This window comes from Tachypleus tridentatus, chromosome 12 (assembly GCF_004210375.1).
Source record: "Tachypleus tridentatus isolate NWPU-2018 chromosome 12, ASM421037v1, whole genome shotgun sequence".
NCBI lineage: Eukaryota > Metazoa > Arthropoda > Merostomata > Xiphosura > Limulidae > Tachypleus > Tachypleus tridentatus.
In genome coordinates, this window is record NC_134836.1 from 4,986,837 (window position 1) to 5,006,141 (window position 19,305).

General features: G+C 33.0%; 1 protein-coding gene across 4 annotated transcripts in view; it reads right to left on the reverse strand.

Moving 5' to 3' along the window:
* Positions 1 to 336: 336 nt before the first annotated feature.
* LOC143233133 ((E3-independent) E2 ubiquitin-conjugating enzyme UBE2O-like) overlaps positions 337 to 19,305 on the reverse strand; it is an 88,127-nt gene continuing 69,158 nt past the window's right edge. The window contains exons 18-23 of one of the 4 annotated variants that reach the window (XM_076469067.1): positions 10,629 to 10,832; positions 9,709 to 9,769; positions 9,336 to 9,457; positions 7,209 to 7,288; positions 5,048 to 5,157; positions 337 to 1,112 (exon numbers count right to left, since the gene is read on the reverse strand). In XM_076469067.1, the coding sequence (XP_076325182.1) occupies positions 1,033 to 1,112; positions 5,048 to 5,157; positions 7,209 to 7,288; positions 9,336 to 9,457; positions 9,709 to 9,769; positions 10,629 to 10,832 (657 nt within the window). In that variant the 3' untranslated portion in view covers positions 337 to 1,032. Of the gene's footprint in view, positions 2,563 to 5,043; positions 5,158 to 7,208; positions 7,289 to 9,335; positions 9,458 to 9,708; positions 9,770 to 10,586; positions 10,833 to 19,305 lie in introns of those variants that run through there. The other 3 variants (XM_076469068.1, XM_076469066.1, XR_013018000.1) reach the window with 3 other exon arrangements.

The following is a 19,305-nucleotide window of genomic DNA, read 5'->3' on the forward strand; positions in this document are numbered from 1 at the left end:
AGAAGTAAGTCTACAGGTTTACAATGCTCAAATTAGGGGTTTGATTTCCCTCAGTGGACACAACAAATAGTCCAATGTGGCTTTGCTATACAAAAACACCTACCCACACACCCTCTAAATTGGAATTTTTTTCTTTAGAGCAAGATCAACTGCAAAAAAAAATTTTCACTATCATTTACTTAATTTTTTACTCTCAAGAGTTATGAAATACAAGGTACAGCAGTCTATTTAAATAATATACATAGAAGGTGATAATGAAATGGATTGTGAATTACATAACTATTTACATGTAGAATTATGCCACTACTTTTAGTAAACCACTCATCAAACTCCCGATTCAAAAAATGGTTCAATAATTTAATGAAAATGATCTCAAAAATCTTATTTAAGAAAGAGTACTAATATGTGTTTTTGTAAATAAATATATATGTTTCTTGACATAAACAGCAACCACAATCTAGACTGTCAATCAAACAAATAATTCCAAAGGCATTCCCACATTTGCAAAAATTATAATTATTCACACTTAGATACACTTTGTATAAGATACATCACATTCCAAAAGACATGGACCAAAAAACTGCAAGAATTTTCAAGTATTGATTTTCTACTTAAATATAAAAAACCAGCTGATTAGAATCACCCAACACAATTATTCATGCCTATTAACTAACTTAGCTTTCTCTATGTTTTGTTATTATGCAATAATCTTTTAGTTTTTAAGAGCTTGTTAAATTGAAGTAAAAGCAAAAATATAACCTGACTGATTTTTTATTGCTTTAATGTTAGCAAAATATTGTTTTGTTTTTTATAAGTGTAAATAATGAAATATCTATAACTCTTTGTAATGCTTTGTTTATGGTTCTTTATCATATAGTTTTTTAACACCATACAGTTCCTGAATTAAACTACAATGTTAATTCGTTTTTTTTTCTTTGTGCAATCATGTTACATAAACTTTTCTTTGTCTACATGGCAAAAAACCATTGAATGAGGATGAAACACCAGTTAACTTATAAACAAATATTCAACTTATTCCTTACATGTGTAATAATCACATTCTCTAAACTCATTGCACTTCTTGAATGTACAGCTGACAATGACCAGACACACTGGAAACAAAAAAACAATTATACAGAACTCTTGAGCAATAATATTTTTTGAAGCCATATTATCCATACCTTCTCTTAGCTTAAAAACAAAAACATTAAACAAGCTGGCACTGGAAACAAGTTTCCTTAATGTAAAAATGACTTTTATTAACATGAAAATTGTTAAAAAGATCTTGTTTTCATGATAGTTTTATCAATAATAATGATCAGAAACTTAGAAGATCTAGAAAACATTTAAGACAATTTTTCACATACAACTAGGTAAGATTTTCAGTACACCACAAAAACAATGCAACTGAAAATTTTCTTTTGTATTCTGAAATAGACTAAACAAATTTAGTTTTTAAAGATTTATCTAGTTTTATTTACTTATTGATAACTGTTAAGCCAAACTGCACTGAAACACACTGAGCTTGTAAAAACAAACAGGTCTCCAATAAGAGTCAACTTTATTTTGCTGATGAAAATGTAAAAAAAAATACTTTTAAAGTCAAATTACAACTAATAAACTTCTGATGACATTCTTTTGAATAATGCTCAACCTTTTTGTTTTGTAATGGTGAAAATTAAATATTCAAAATGAACGTTGAAAAAATAGAATTAGACAAAATATCACATGGAGTTACAACCTATTTTTGTTTAAAAAAACGTTTGAAAATAAAATGTAACTGGAACAAGTTAACCTTACATGTGAAACACCTACATGATACTTTTATAATTTTCTTTAAATTAAAAAAAAATACTAGAAGCACAAGAAAATAGAAGAAAATTGGAGATTTATTTACACAAAGAACAAAACTGTCTCATCTTGGACATTTCATTTCCTGAAAAAAACCTGTATAAATACAACAAAGAAACAAAAACCTAGTTTTATTATACTTTTAACCTAAAATAGTAGAAGAATTTTGATTAATTTGACTACATAATACGTTTTTCAATATAAAAAAAATTCAGTGATGATAAATAGAGAAGAAACAATTGGAACATAATTTTGTCTGTGGCTGAGAAGTAAAAATCTACATTCTATAAATAAAACATTTAATTAATTAGTTAACAAATGTATTAGTGCAAAAGGATCAAAATATCTTAAATAATTCTTAGTGTATACACCTTTCAAAGTTGTTGCTCTTGTATTTTATTAACTTTTACATAATGGTTATTGTAAACAAATCTGCCAAACAGTTATTTTGTTGCTTACACAACAATGAAAACAACAAGCACATATTGGAAATATATAAGTATATTAACTGATACTATTGATGTATGAAAGACTAGAAATGACAAATATTTATTAAAACTATTTACTCATTTCTAGGTAACTAAAATATTTGCAGACAAAAGCACTTCTTTATAGAATGCAAGAGATTTATGAAGTGTGAGACAGAAGCCTTTACTTCCTGGTAGAAGAGGAAATTCTGGGTCAGAAATTGAGTTTAGACTCTCCCCCAAACTTACCTAAGAACAAAATTATAATAAAACATTATTCAAATATAAATTTTATGTTCCAATACTATGTAGTAAAAACTGTCCAGCAATTCACTTTAAGTTTAAAATACAATATTCAGTCAGAATGATGTCAAAAAAACCCCAAATTCCTAATAAAATGTTTACCTAGATAAGTACTAATTCTTGCAGTTTTTAAATATTTCAAGCACCTAAAAAAAAATTAATATTCCTTTCCAATTTCACAGCTGATGCTTTTGTCTGGAAGTCAAGATAAGTTTAAATGTTTTATACGTGTGTACGTGTAAAAAGAAGAAAGTCATACTCCATACTGAAAGCTGTACACATGTTTGTCCACTCATGGTACTATGACTATAGGTACAACTACAAAATTTCTTTATGTTCTGTTTAAAACTAGAATGTCAGGAATTAACAAGGTAGCCAGCAATGACAAACATGTCAATTAATGTCTTTAGAAGAGAAAAATGTCAGAACTTGCATTAGAACAGGAAGTACCAACAATCATCACATTTAGACACTTATTCGAATACACAAACACGACCATAAACAGTATTTTAATTAAATATTAAAACCAAAAAAGGATAAAAATGTGAATTTGTACTAACTTGAACTAACTCCAAATTAAATCTAGTAAGTTCTATTCAGTAGGATACCCTAACACTTTTTTGTTTCATCTTTCAACACAACAGATATTGAAATTATATTCTTTTCTATCAAAACTGCTAAACAATAAGAAAAGCTCACAATCATACCAGTCTTAAGCAATGTAGTGCAACATTCATTTATAACTTGATTTAAGTTCAATTTTTTCAGGTTCTTTATTTTCTGCATTATGTGTATTTTTATTTTATAGGTAAGTAAAAAGTAAATCAGACTAAAATATCATTAATTTATTTATCCATTAAATCACATTATACACTGCTTACCAAAATCTTAAGGGCAATAAACATAAAGAAAAAATATGCATTTTGTGTTGTTAGACTCGAAAGATGAAAATAAGAAAAGAGAAAATAAAAAACCTTTTTAGCATTTAATAGGGAAAAGTTGAACACTATGAAATTAGCCTAAATACCAGCTGGTCAAAAGTTTAAGACCATACCAAAAAGAAGTCCTAAACAGGGTAGGAAATGCCCAACAAGAGGTCTCAGTACTGAGTTGCACAGCTGTCATTGCAAATAACTACAAATATTCCCTTTGGCATGGTCGATATAAGTGTTTGCAAAAGGCTGGCTGGAATGTTATTCCAAGAGATGAAGGTGGCTTCATGAAGATCATGCACTGTTTGAAATTGATGTCCATTTCTATAGACTTCCCTTGCCATCCATCCCCAAACATTTTCAATGGGGTTCAGTTCAGGCAAACACGATGGATGGTCCAAAAGAATCATGTTATTTGCCATGAAAAAGTCCTTTGTCCTGCTGGCATTGTGGACTGCAGCATTGTCCTGCTGAAAGATCCAGTCATTTCCACACAAGCAAGGGCCTTCAGTCAATAAGGATGCTCTCTCCAACATGTCAATGTAGCCAGCTGCTGTTTAATGCCCCTGTATAACCTGAAACTCCATTGTTCCATGGCAGGAGAAAGCACCCCAGATCATAATGGAACCTCCTCTACTGTGTTGTGTAGCAAATGTCTCCGGTGGAATATCCTTATCGTGCCAGTAATGTTGGAAGCCATCTGGACCATTCAGGTTAAATTTTTTCTCATTAGAGAACAAAACCTTTGTCCACTTTCCTACATCCCATGTTTAGTGCTTCTCAACAAAGTTTAACTGAGCTGTTTCATGTATGGAAAGAGACGTGGCCTTTGAAGATGTTTACGGTTTTTAAAGTCTTTCTTTCTCTCGTAGATGCTGTCTTATTGTTCTTGAGCTGCATTCTGTGGAATCCTCCCGCTCAACGCCGGCAAAATTTTCTTGGACCAACCACTTGAAATTCTCGTTCCATATCCCTCAGGATCTTTTACGAAATTTGCAACAGCAGTTTTACTACAACCAATCTCACCAGCGATGGCATGTTGAGAGAGTCCTTGCTTTTGCAGCTCAACAATTCTACCATGTTTAAACTCTGTCAACTTTTTAGCCTTTGCCATGTTTTAACCCAATGTAACACAGGAGATGTCAGTGGGAGATGTTGACAACACTAATGCTTGAACACAAATGACTAAATTTCGTTACATGTTTACCGATTAATGTTTTCTTTCAGTATGATCTTAAACTTTTGACCAGCTAGTATTTAGACTAATTTCATAGTATTCACATTTTCCCTATTCAATGCTCAAAAAGTTTTAAATTTTTATTTTCCCTTTTCTTATTTTCATCTTTTGAAGTTGTACTCAAATAAGTGGTTGAGTCTAACAATGCAAAATACATATTTTTTCTTTATGTTCATTGGCCTTAAGATTTTGGCTAGCAGTGTATGTAGCTAAAAAAATCATAATAATTAATAAGTGTTTTTGTTTTCTTAACTCACCATTCTTTTTATGGGTTTCCCAAAAAGCTGTGGGAGATGTTGGAGTCATAGGATGTGTTGAATTCCATGCCTCTGATACTTCTAGCCACATTTCTAACCGCTGAATCATTCTGATAAGAAATTATTACTACTGTTAGCCATAGTTCAGAGAATACATTCTTCTAATGTTAACAAGTTACAAGTTGTATAAATCAAAGCAACCTCCTAACAAACTTTGTAAATAAAACATCAGAATTCTACGTAAAATAAACATCTAAGAGAAATTTACCCATTAAATATTACCATACAAAATTTCTCCAAGCAATAATGAAGCAAAACACATTTTGATTTAACAATATGGTTTTAATGAGTGTTGTTTCTTGTAATTACAACTATATATAGAACTGTGCTATATATTCCAGTGTTTTGAAAATACCTTATCATCAAAGAACAATATCATTACAAGTTACATTTAATATTATGCAGACCAAATCATAGCATTTTTCAAAACTGTACCACTATTTCAATATATATATATACATATAAAATATGTTACAACAATCAAACGTTTAATACACAATGTATGAATGGTGTTATACATCAATCTTAATAATATCTATATGTTAAATATAAACTGACACCCAGTCCACCAGCAAATCCACCATTAGTAAGGTTAACAAAACAGTGCTTTTAATGAGCAGTAAAATAGTTTAGTAGTTTATTGGATAAAGTTAAAATTAATAGAGGAAATTCATCTGACTTATCTGAAAAATAAAAACTTTACAAATTACAAAACACATTGTTTACAAAAATTGGCTGTCACTAGAAAAAACATACATTACTTGTCTATCCTACAACTAAAAATCTAACATACAATTTAAAGTGTAACTTCATAATAACTGGACCAACTGTGTATCTTAAATGTAAAACTATATAACAGAATACTCTTGGCTAAGTAAGAGTGATGACCACTAAAGTTGAGGTGAAAAAGCACTGAAGATGCCACTAGCATATTTTTTCTCTTAATAATGTGTATTACCAAATGAATTTTCTGATGAAGAAACTTTTATGTATATTTTTTACTTCAGTTTGTAATAAACATAATTAGAAATGATTTAAAAAAAGTAAAAAGAAATATGTTTCCCAGGAAACTTACTTTTTGAATAGTAGTAAAAAAAAATTTTGTGTTTGTGTGTGCATTGGGCTTAGGATTCTTTTACAGTATGTGTCTGTGATTTGTTGGTCATAAATTAAGAAAAATAAATAAACAGTACTCACTTCACTGGTGTTGAAAATAATAATAATATACTTGGAATGAATTAAATGCATATACAACATTTTTTACACCATAAATAATTATAGGCATATCATAAATACTGTACAGTTCTCTTCTTGTCATAAGTCCTCTTAGACCTATTCAATTGATAAGCCGAACTATTTTTCTCTTTTAGTATTTCTTCACTATCCAAACATAGTTAACTTACATTTTATCCAATTACCACAGATGTATCATATACTTCAAAAATTGCCTGTTCCTTTTTCTCTACTTATGTTTCAAATAACTGTCTGCCTATTGGTCAAAGTCCAGTGAGACTAGTTCAATTACTTTAAAAATCTCTTTGATGAAATAAACTATTCTCCTACAACACCATTATTCTCACCAGTATATCAGCCATTAGGCCTACATTAATTGTTAAGCTTTTGACTCCTACAATGATTAACTTTACATTTAACTTTTCTTTGGCCAAATTTATTCTCATTACTTTTCTTCTCGTCTGCTCTGTCTTTGTCTGACTATCTACTCTTCCAGCTCATCTCAAATCATTTATATGTTTATTACTTAACCATTTGCCTATTACACTTTCATGCCAATGAGTTACAAACAAAACATACAACTCTTTATCAAATTATGTAATTGAACTTGTTATAACATTTAATTTAAAATAATTGCTTCTAATTCTCTTGTTACTAAACAATAATAAAATATTCACTCACAAAATACATTAATTAATTATATTTACACTAAACAGTCTTTTATATCATGACAAAGTTTTTTCTTTAAACAATAAAATCTTGTGATAATATTGAAATATTCACTACAAGAGAACAAAATATTCAGTTTATTAGAGGCTACAAATGTTCAAGAAATTCTGTATGGTAAAATTATTTTAGAACTCTATACCTAGGGGCATGTTCTCTGGAGTGTTCCATAATTTCTTCTTTAAAGGCTTCATGAGGAGACTGGATTAATCTTGTCAAAGCCTAGAAGGTTAAATTGAAAGGAAAAAAATAATTCCAAAATGCAAAAAACAACTTTATTACACATATGTAATACAATGTTGAAATTTTTAATATGTTAAAATAGCAGCTATGAATCCAAGAAGTCTTCAAAATAGAGCATGAACCATAAATCTTTGGATTCACAGTCTGGTCAGACTAATCACTAGCTAGGATTAAACCATGACCATTAGAAAACACTGAAAATATTTTCAGAGCTATAGTATAGAACAGACTTAACACCAGATTTGATTATTACATATAAAAAGAGTGCTGAAACAGAAGTTTAAACTTTACTATTGTGATGAAAATTTATCTGCTCTGATAGATCTAATCACCATTTCTAACAACCAATACAGGTTGGTCAATGTTATTACACCTTGTATAATGATCTAACGTCTGTTTATTGTTGTTATGAACTAATTATATTTCAAATTGGTTTGGAAAAAAATCTCCGTGTCCATTATAAAATGTAATGGGGGAAAAAAAAACTATAATTATTATTAATTTTTGTATAATCTTAAAAATCTTCATATTTTCTAAAATACTCAGCCACTTAGACAATTTATACACCATTATAAATACAACCTTCCCTCACTTCATCTAAGCATGTAAAATTCTATATAATTAATATGTGAATTGAAAAACATTAATGAACTACAATTCAAATGAGCCAATGATTTAGAATTAACAAGTGAAATCAAGAAAAACCATGGGATATCTACACTACATAATATTAAACTTCATATTACTTATACCTTCTGGAATCTACTGTTACAATAACGATTAACTTTGGAAAGATCTTTAATTAATAAAGATGATAAGAATAATTCTAAAGGGATCATTAAATCTGAAGATGAAAATATAGGCTATATTAATACTGGAAAAAATCAGCCTTATAGGTTGGAGTAGATATTCATAAAAGTGAAAGAATATAAACATAACAAATTCATGGTCAAAAGCAGGAACTGGTACATACATGCTAGGAAATCGAGAACAATTAATATTCATACTGTAACAATCTTCATGCAACTAGTAAACAACCTGTACAAAAAAGAACCAAATATGACTGTCTAGAGGTTGCACAGTCCCACTTGCAATTTAGAGAAACATGACAGTTTGGTAGTTTTACACCAAGCACTCCTTTAAATAGGAGAGAAGCTTTACTAAAGCCTGTGGGTTGATGCACATTTAGCAATATTACGAGTATCAGACTAATCTGGGTATCTTCAGTAATAATTATTCATCTCTGTAGCCCATTTCAATGTTATGATGATGAATTAAAATAACTAAATAAGAAAATCTGAGTCATTAAAAACTAGCAAAGGACTAGTGAGATAATTCTTAAAAACTTGGTAAAGCACTTGTCACTTGCCTAGCATGCAAGAGATTCTCAATTCAATCTTGAGATCAGATCATACAGGAATTTAGATTACCACTGGAAAGATGGTGCCTAACATAGAAAATAATGTACCAGTTTTTAAAATTTTTTTTCAGAGTGCCTCACTAATAACTGGTAGTAAGTTAACCCTTTAATGCAAATGTAGAGCACTTCTCTGGCATGTAAGAGGTGCTGTGTTCAATTCATGCTTGCTAAAGAATGAAAAAAATGGATAACTATACAAGCATGATCTGAATGAACTATATAATATAAGGTCATTTGTGAAATCAGATCTTGTGCTCCATTCTACAAACCTGCTGATGCACTAATATAATTTTCTAGTAGCTCAGTGAGTGAAAAGTATAAAACCAATCAGTTTTGAAATAATTATTTTTAAATAAAAAGATAACAAAAATTCATAAAACTAAAATGACAAAAATATTGATGATATTCATTGTAACTTTCAATAAGTTACAAATAGTTACATTGGCTAGAGATAAGATGGTATTTTTTCTACGTTTGCTCGATAGAATTTAAATTTAACAACATTATTATTTCTTTACAAATTAAAAGTTCAGATATTATATTTTAATGTTGACCTTTTTTTATATAAATGTTTATTAAAAAAAGAGAATTATTTCTTTAACTTACCTGAATAAGTTTCAAAATGACCATTTCATTATACATTCTACTATTTTCTTTGCCTTGCTGGGTTCCACGTTGTCTTTCATAGCCAGCTTCATTGTAATAAGGCTCAGCTACTAGTATAAGGCCTATTGAATATTTCAAAAAAATTACTTTAACCTCAGTCTTTCTTTTCAGGTGGCTTAAATTTGCCCCTACTGATTTATTTTAATTCGTTATTTTGCTAAATAGTATGAATTATTCCATTTCCAAGCTCTTTTTAATATATTTTTGTAATAAGTTTGTTTCCTTTTATGTTTTTAGTAAAGAAGACAGCATTTTATTACTCTACGATCAGTTAGAAAAAAACAAAATTAAATTAAGAACTTGAAGTTTTTACCTTGAATTGATACAATTACTTGCAGCAGATTAGAAGTTTTGGAAGACCATACTTCTGTACCCTGTTAACAGAAATTGTCTTTCATTACAACAAAATACAAAATAACCAAGAAGAAGTAAATTAGTAAGAATTACAGAAACTACCAAAACTTATGCAAGTCATGCAAATTTTCAAAACAAGACAAAATAAATAAGAAAAGCATTAACACAGAACATTTTAAGTACATCTTTACAATATATAAAGTTAAATTCACACAATTCATGATGATGAGAAACCCACATGAAGTAAAAATGTATCTCAGGATGGCTGGTACGGGTATTAAAACTTTTACTAATAAAGCAGAGAACAATGTTTCGAACTTCTTAGGTCATCTTAAGGTCAACTAAGAAGGTCAAAATGTTGTTCTCCACTTTATTAGCAAAAGTGTTAATACCCATACTAGCCCTCTTGAGATACATTTTTAGATTCAGACAATTAAGAATAGACAAACATAATCAACCCTACGCAACGTCTGTTTACAATAAACTCCCCTTTGAAAGGAAATATTTATAGAAATAATATCAAACTGAAAATACCAAAATCCTTATAATTACAAAAAGTTTATAAAATAAACAAAATACTTTTTTAAACTTCTCAAATAAAAATTTTTACAGGTCAAAGCTCTTAAAGATATTTTATTACACTTGGCAATACACATATAGACAAACAGCTATTTTTCTACTTTATGTATTAAGTTTCTTAAATAATATTTTCCTGCATATAATATTAAAGATTTTTGTATGAAAGTTATCTAAATAAAGGCTTATAAAGTATTTATATAAATTAAGTTAAAACTAGTAATACATGACAAATATTTAAAAATACACATTTTTCTTTACCTAAAAAGAAGCATTAAAATTACAAAAACAGTAGCTTTTGACCTTTCCTGCCCAAGTTCCCAGTAAGCTAACACAGACTTTCCCTCCTTCATAGAGATTTGGATTTAATCTGTCAGAACAATATGATATGTAATGACAAAAAGGTGGATTATTAGGGTAATCTGCAGGAAGCTGGACGTCAAAGAAAAACAGACCATCCTCGTATGGTGTACGTTTTGGTCCTTTTATCATTACTGAATAAAGATCCTGAAGAAAGATCACAAAACGTAATGTAGAAAGCGTAATACAATAAAACAAAATTAAGAATTCTAAAACATTTACTTCAACTAAAATCAGGCTTAAATAAGTTAAATGTAATTAAAAAAACAAATAAAATTCTCCCTCAAAATAAATAGAAAAAGTTTGAAACAAGCTCCAATACTTTTTTTTCCAAATTATTAAAGCTATGTTCACAGGTGGTGGTGGTCAAAGTACACATGCCATGACCTTCAAGAGCGTTATCAACTATTATTTATACCTCAAATTACTGATTTAATGATATTTCATGGTAGAGAAGAATTAATACTAGATACAATATACAGATACTGAAAGAAACTGCAGATATGCATATTGGGGGTTCTAGAAGTTATGCAAATGTAATATTTGATTTGTATGTTGCATAAAAGTATGTTTATTCATCATATGAATATCACCTTACACATCAACTTGTCAGAGTCTAAGTCAGATTTATACATTGATATCATAGCAGCCACAACTGTGGCTAATGAAAACAATGTTGGCCACACTATTAAAAACAACAATAGAAAGATGTTAGTTTAATCAAAGTAATTGCAATTCAACTAACCTTCAATGTGAAAATTGATGGGAGTATTCATCAACAAGTTTCGTGAAATTTGGCTTAATATCTATGCTCAATGAGCATCTTAGTTTTGCCTCTAAATGTATGTCAGTAAGCCGAGATCTGTATTTAGACTTGAGAAAATCTAGTGTAGAAAATGTTGACTCACACACCCATTTGGATCCAAACATGGAAAATAATTTTGAAATTGCTATCTTTAAATTTGAAAGACTTTCATTTATCAGCATAGCGAGCCACATATCTCCAATAGAACACTTTGCAGGACAAGCATCTTGTCTACAAATCCATACTCATCCAAAGAGAAAAAAGATGTAATTTCCTTACTGAAATTTCATAAGTTGAAATGGATCATGCAAAAATTCAAAAAATAATTTCAAATTTTTAATTTGGAGAAACACGATTCAATTTTTTGAGAGAGAATTTTGATCCAGTTTACATAGATATCACCTTTAGCATCAGAGAATTCATAGTCATTATTATTTTCTAGAAAACTATTCAATTTTGTAAAATGTGTCAAATCATTCTTTTGCAATTGTTCTGCAAGAAGATTTAGTTTTAATTGAAATTCATGAATAGACTAATTGTTTACTTATTACTTTACCTCTTCCTTGAAGCTTCATATTCAAATTATTCAAGTGAGCCATCATGTAGCACAGAAAGTGCAAATCACACTGCCATGACAAAGTTTCAATTTCACGGAAATTTTCAATCTTACCTTTTTCAACAAGATATTACTTTATTTAACAAAATAAGGAAGTAAATCATTCCAAGACTTTTCCTCTACCTAGCCATCTTACATTTGCAAAATCAGTAAGATAATCAAAAGTACAGTCACTGCTTTTCTTCAAAGACTCAACAAACTGTCGATGGATGAGATAGCTTCCACTTCTAATATAATTCATAATTTTTACAACAATGTTCATCAACATTTTACAATTCATTTCTTTTAAGACATCTGAGCATATAAATTTTCCTGATGCAAAATGCAACAGAAAGATGGCAGCATAGACTTCACATTATTTTCAATTAAATGCTGCTTCAAAAGACAAACAAATCCTAATTTCACCCCAGTCATGGCAGGAGCACCATCTGTTGTGACAGAAACCAGATTGAATTGTTTTGACATTTCAAGAAATTTTTCAAAGATGTTTCTTCCACATATTCAATCTCATAATCCACAAAGGCCAAGCATTTCTCCCCTCACTTGAAGATCTGAAGTTACATATCGAATCCAAAATATCAACTATGCAGTATCACTAACATCTGTTGACTCATCTAGTGCTAAAGAAAAAATACAAACAGTCTTTTAGTTGTTCAAGCAACTGATTTTCTATGTCTTTCACCAACTCTATTATTCTGGTGACAATTGTTCTTCGACTTAACTGCAAATTATTTACTTTTTAAAGAATATCATGTTTTATTTTTGAAACATAATTCTCCAACAGAGTTTCAATGACCACAATCAATATTTCTTTTACTAGTTCAGCATCAGAAAATAATTTCTTTTTTTCAGCTAGAATCCAAACTACTTTATAGCTATATAACATAACTAGTTATATCGATGGTAAAAATCTTTTTAGGCCTCCCTTTTGTTCATGAAGTGGTGCTTTCAGGTGGCTAATTTCATTCATATGCTTTTCGCTATCAACTGGAAATTTTACCCCAAATTCGTTGTGAAAAATGTTAAAGTGTTGCTTAAGGTTGCATATTGTATTATTCCTGAAAACATTGTTACACAAAAGACACACTGGCTTATTATTTGCTTCAATCACTGCAAAATTCAACTCCCAACTTTCATTAAATTCTTGTTTCATGTTTTTCCAGTCACGCACCATTCTCTTTTCTGCAGTAATGCCAGAATCAATTAAATTCTCTTTACTTTCCAAGTGTTCACCATCATCTGGATTCTTTCATTTTCAAATTATCCACTTATCCATATTATGGAATTAAAAACAAAATATATTTAAACACTTGAAAGTTGCACAATAAAAGTATGTTTGTAAGTGCATGCAAAACAATGCACACTTACTAACAAACATTTAAATGAGACTGACATTACAAAATGGGCAGAGTCTGTAACAGTAATAAAGCATGCAACATTAGCGATGACGTGAGACAGTGCAGTTGCCGATTATCAAATTTGTGATTAAAAATAAATGATAGAAAAAGTTTATTCCTAAACTCGAGCTGGCTACAACTGTGCTATCCACTGGCCACATGGGCAGTGGCCATGGAGTTACCCACTCCTGGTCTAATGTATAAATTAAAACTTAAACAGCATTAAAAAGACTAATGGCATTTAAAAAACTAAAAACATTTCTAAGGTGGACAGTTTCACCATTGCCAATAACACTGTCTGACATCATGGATAAACCTTTGGACAAAACGTTTAAAACTGTGCTGTTGTTAAGAGTCGTAATAACAGCATGACAGTAAAATGTGGCAGTGATAGTGCTAGAGCGGCCGGATTTAGCTGCGGTGTTGGAGAGCTCATTCCTGCAAATACCAACATGGCCTATTATCCAGAAAAACTGGATAGAAGTAAATGTTAAAAGAGAAATGGGCCAGTTGGTTATAAATATTGGCAAGAACAGGGTGAGAACTAATGTGAAGCAATTCCAGATCCAATAGAGAACTAAGCAAATCAGTATAAATAGGCAATTTGAGTACTCCTTAGCTTCTACGTGATCCAGGGGAAGAGAAATGGCATACAGTTCAGCAGTGAACACAGAAACAGTAGAGAGGATAATGCACACAACCACCAAACCACTACAAACCATGACAGAGTCCACAGAGCCACCTGATTTTGAACAATCTGTATAAATAGGAATGGAAGGATGGTTTGAAAGATGTTCAGTAAATAACAGACAGTATTTCCAATCGGGAGTGTCTGCTTTTCTCAGATGACTTAAAGACAGGTCACATTTGGGGACTGTAAGAAGCCATGGTGGGATGGATTGACCAATGGATACAGCAATGTTATTCAAAGACAGACCCAATTCATCCAACTGTGCCTGGATACAAATGCCAAAAGGAGCAATGGCAGATCTTCTGTTGTGAAAATGCATGGCCCACTGAGGAAGGAAAACACAACCCCAGGTGGGATGCTATGGAAAGAATCAAAGTTTCGAAGCATATAGTAAAGACAGTTGCAAAAGGTGGAGGTGTAGATGAGGTTCATGAGACTGTGTGTATAAGTTCTGAATTGGGGAAGTGCAGAAAGCCCTGGTGCAGAGTCAAAGTCCCTGATGATGAACAGGGTCCAGCACCTTCAAGGCCAAAGTCCTGGCAAAGCCACAGACCAGTGATCCATAGTCTAGTTTCAATCGAATAAGATCACGATATATTTTTAGCAGAGAACACTGATTTGCTCCCCACGTCGTGGAAGAGAGGACATGGAGGATTTTCAATGTTCTTGTACATTTGACCCATAGCTGTTTATGGTCAGTTTATAAACATAAAGGTCAGTTTATGGTCAAAGATAAGCCCCAAGAACTTTGTTTCAGGGACAACATGCAGCACAACTTCATTGATACAGAGTTCAGAATCAGGTTGAACACCCTGTTGGCAGCAAAAGTGCATGCAAACAGTTTTAAAAAGAGAGAAGTTAAAACCTTTTGCTGAAGTCCACTTCAGTAAACAATTGAGGGTGGTCTGTAGCTGCTGCTCAATATACCTCATGTTCGATGACTGACATGAGATTTGAAAGTCGTCAACATAAAGCCCATTTGCAACAGTAAGAGGGAGTAGTCCAGTGATGGCATTAATCTTTATATTGAAAAGTTTGATGCTCAAAACACAGCCCCAAAGGACTCCAAGTTCCTGTAGAAAAGAACAGGAAAGTGTTGAACTTGGAATCGCCTGTCCATAAAAACATTTCTTATAAAAATGGACAAATGGTCATGTAACCCATATAAATGGAGGTCTCGTAAAATGCTATACCTCCGTGTTGTATCATACACCTTCTCAATGTCAAAGAATATTGATACAAGATGTCGTTTGAGAAAGGCTTCTCTGACTGTCGAATCAGGTGGTCCATGGTGAAGCACTGTTGTTGGACCCCACACTGAGTGGGCAAGAGGAAGTTGATTTGAAAAACCAAACAAGACGAGCATTAACCATCCTCTCTAAGGTATTACAGAGACAGCTTGTCAAAGCAACTGGACGGTAGTTGGAAGGAATCTTGGGATCCTTCCCAGGCTTAGAGAAAGGTAGAACAGCAGCCTGGTACCAGGCATCAGAAAAAACATTCTCCTGCCAGATCCAGTTAAATACAATCAGAAGAAGAGCAAGAGAAACAGAAAATAGATGGTGCAGCATTTCATAATGTACATCATAAGGTCTGACCAATGTGATGCCAGACCGATGAAAGGCCAAAATGAGTTTCACCAGTGTAAAGGGATGATTACAGTCATAGGGACAATCAGCTCAAAAGGAGAGGCAATCGCTCTGCCAAAGTCTTGATGGCTACGAAGGTGGAGGATAAAGCAGAAGTGCTAGATACCTGGCAAAAGCTTTCACCTAGAGTGTCAGCAATGCTCCAAGTATCAGCTACTACCTGGCCATCAGAGAGTAAGATCGAGGGGGGAACAAAATTATATTGTCCACTGACCTTTTGAATCTTGTCCCATATGACTTTGGAACTGATGACAGAAGACATGTTGGTTGTGAACTTAATCCACGAGTCGTTCTGGCTTTGACATCTTACCCCAAGCATGTGCACGGACCTGCTGGAAAGCAATGTGGTTTGAGAGTGTGGGATACCTACGAAAAGTATCCCAGGCCCATTTTTGAGCCTTCTGTTCCACATGGAAGGCAGGATTCCACCACAGACAAGGATATTGTGGAAAATGCGATGAGGTTTTAAGAATACATTGAGCAGCTACTTGTATAATACAGCCAGTTACTGCTGCCACACAGTCGTCTACTAATGGCTTACAGACAATGGCAGGATCAAGTTCTGCAAGAGCGGTGAAAGAGGGTCAGTGTGAGTGATCCAGCTTCCACCAGAACATCGACCACAGCCAGTCTCTCTCAAAATTATATGAAAATGATCACTGCCTCATGAATTATTGTCAACTCTCCAAGAAAAATGGGAGAAAAGTGAAGGGGAGCAAACTGAAAGATCAGTAGCAGTAGAGAACTTATTGGGAGCATGAAAATAAGTAGAAGAACCAGAAATGAAAAGAGAAAGGTTGTGATCAGAGAGAACATGCTCTACAGAGTGATCCCTCCTGTCAATATCAGCACTATCCTAGAAGGGATGATGCCCATTAAATTTCCCCAGGATTAAAAAGGGAGACAGCAACTGTTCAATGACAGCATCAAGGGTGTGTCAAGTGGCAAAGACAGGATGGGCACATGCTGATCAATCAACAGTGCCACCCCTTGATGCACTCATCCATCACACAGCCTGTCATTTCTCTACAAAGAAAACCGATGAAAGATGACTGTATCGGCAGGTTTCAGAAATGTTTTCTGTAAGGAAAGACATACAGAATGGTAGGAGCAATCAGTGTTTTGATGTCATCCAGATTAGAACATAAACCTCAAAAGTTCCATTGTATCAAGGTGGGAATTTTTATTTATGTGTAGGCAAATTGAGTGGAGAACTCTTCCATTTACAACCATGTCTTTTTTCTTTACTGTCTTTATTCCAGGGAGGTCTATAGACCTTCATGGATCCTGTCCTGGGTTGATTGGGCAGATCTTTGCTGTTAGAAGAGGATTCTAATGACTGAGGATGTGAACAAATGATCATTTTGCATCTTGGGGTGGGAGAAGATGTATCTGAGGAAATACCCGTACCTGGAACTAAAGGAAGTGGATCTTGGGATTTGCAAGAATGTATGTAAGGGACAGAGATGGGTGTTGAAGTTGATTCATTAACTTTTTTAACCATGGAGGTAAAAAAACTTTTCATTTGACTTGAGAACAATTCTTTTGAAGGAACAGAGAGATCCATCTGCACTCCCAAAATAGTAGTGAAATGAAGTGCAGCAGCATACATCCGAGATGAAGTGGTGGACAACAACTTTTGAGCCTCAGGATAAGTAATATTATGAATCAATTTCAAACTCTGCACCTCTTTTTCTCCCAATCATTTAGGGTAAGAATAAAATTAGGACAGGTGAGAGCCATTGCAATTGATGCAATGAGGGTCAGTTTCACACTCACAGGTATCATGGTCCTTGCCACTGCAATGAGCACACATCAAGGAACTAAGACATGACATCTTAGTGACCAATCTGCTGACATTGGAAACATCTGAGAGGGTTTGGAATGTATGGCCACACCCCACAATTAAGATAACCTGCCTTGATGGTGGCAGGTGTACTTGGTGATGTAAATGTCAGAAGGAGGGCATTGCTTGGCATCGTAATTCCATCTCACTGCAGAAACTCCTTGGGTGGAGAAACCAGCAAGAATCTCCAACTCGGGCATGTTCTTCAAATCCCTCTCAACAAAGGGATCCATCACATAGCCTGTCATTTCTCTACAAAGAAAACTGCCGAAAGGTGACTGTATCGGCAGGTTTCAGAAATGTTTTCTGTAAGGAAAGACATACAGAATGGTAGGAGCAATCAGTGTTTTGATGTCATCCAGATTAGAACATAAACCTCAACAGTTCCATGAAGTAGCATGTGGCATAATATCAATAAGTATATCCCCAATCGCCTTTGAATGTAAGAATAGTTCATTGTGTTGAGATATGAATGCTTCCACCAATATGTCACCAGAGTGAAGCTTTTTGACTGACATGGAGAGCCAGCAAGCCCTCTAGTCCCTTCTGAATGAAAAAGGTTTGTCTGAAAGAGAATGTAGTATAAGAAAATGAGGTACAGGTGTTGGCAAAGTTGAAGATTGCTGTTCCAATGGTCTGTTTTTTGCTTTTTAAAAAGAAAACTTTGATGAGGGAAATTCATAATTCATAATAAAGAGAAAATGTTTTGGTGCCTGTTAACCCCACTCACCATACAACCCTATCAGAAACAACACTGCAGTGCTAAACAAGGACACTGCAGCAACACCAGGGTTTCATGAGCACTATACCCAAACACCAGCATCAGATACAATGTCCACAACAACCGTTGAGAACATCCAACACTGATTACTTTGTTGACCCTAGCCCAAGTGGACCAACCAATTCATCCTGGAGGGGCCATCCCAAGACTGCCCGTGTACAGGAATTCAAGGCCAAGTGATGTTTTAGGGTTAGACCCCTCAACCACGAGAATCCTATCCTCCCCTTCACGGGTCACCATGCATGGCAAACATGTGGGTGGGTGTTTAGATCCCAGAGGAGGTAAACTGAAAGAACAGAACCTTCCCTGGGAGGTCCCCTCACCACATACAGGAATCCACACTGAGGGGGAAACTAAATAGCAAATTCCTGGTGAAAAACAGGATGCAAAACAACAAAAACATTAAAGAACTCATTTCTACAGCAGTCTACATCAATATCCCATCATAGAGTACTAAGACTTTAGACATCCCATTAACAAATGCTGGGTTACTTTGATAAAACATATGGAAAATTCTTTGTGCTGAAAAATGTAATGCACAATTTTTGGAACTATTACTAAATGTTTTTACCTCCAGTCTACACAAATGTTACTTCAGTAAAACATTTTTAACTTCACGCATTATGTTTACTTTCCTGTTGGTAAATTTCTCCCGTGCATTGTGTATACATACAATTTGTAAGAATATATTTCAATTTTAAAAAGAGTTTACTGTGTTGCAACTTTCCTATATTTCTGTTTCATTGAAGACCATATTTTCTCTTATACAACTGAATCAATAGTATCAACTATTAAAGTATTTCATTGTCAAAAATTCTATGTCAATTTCTCCTGA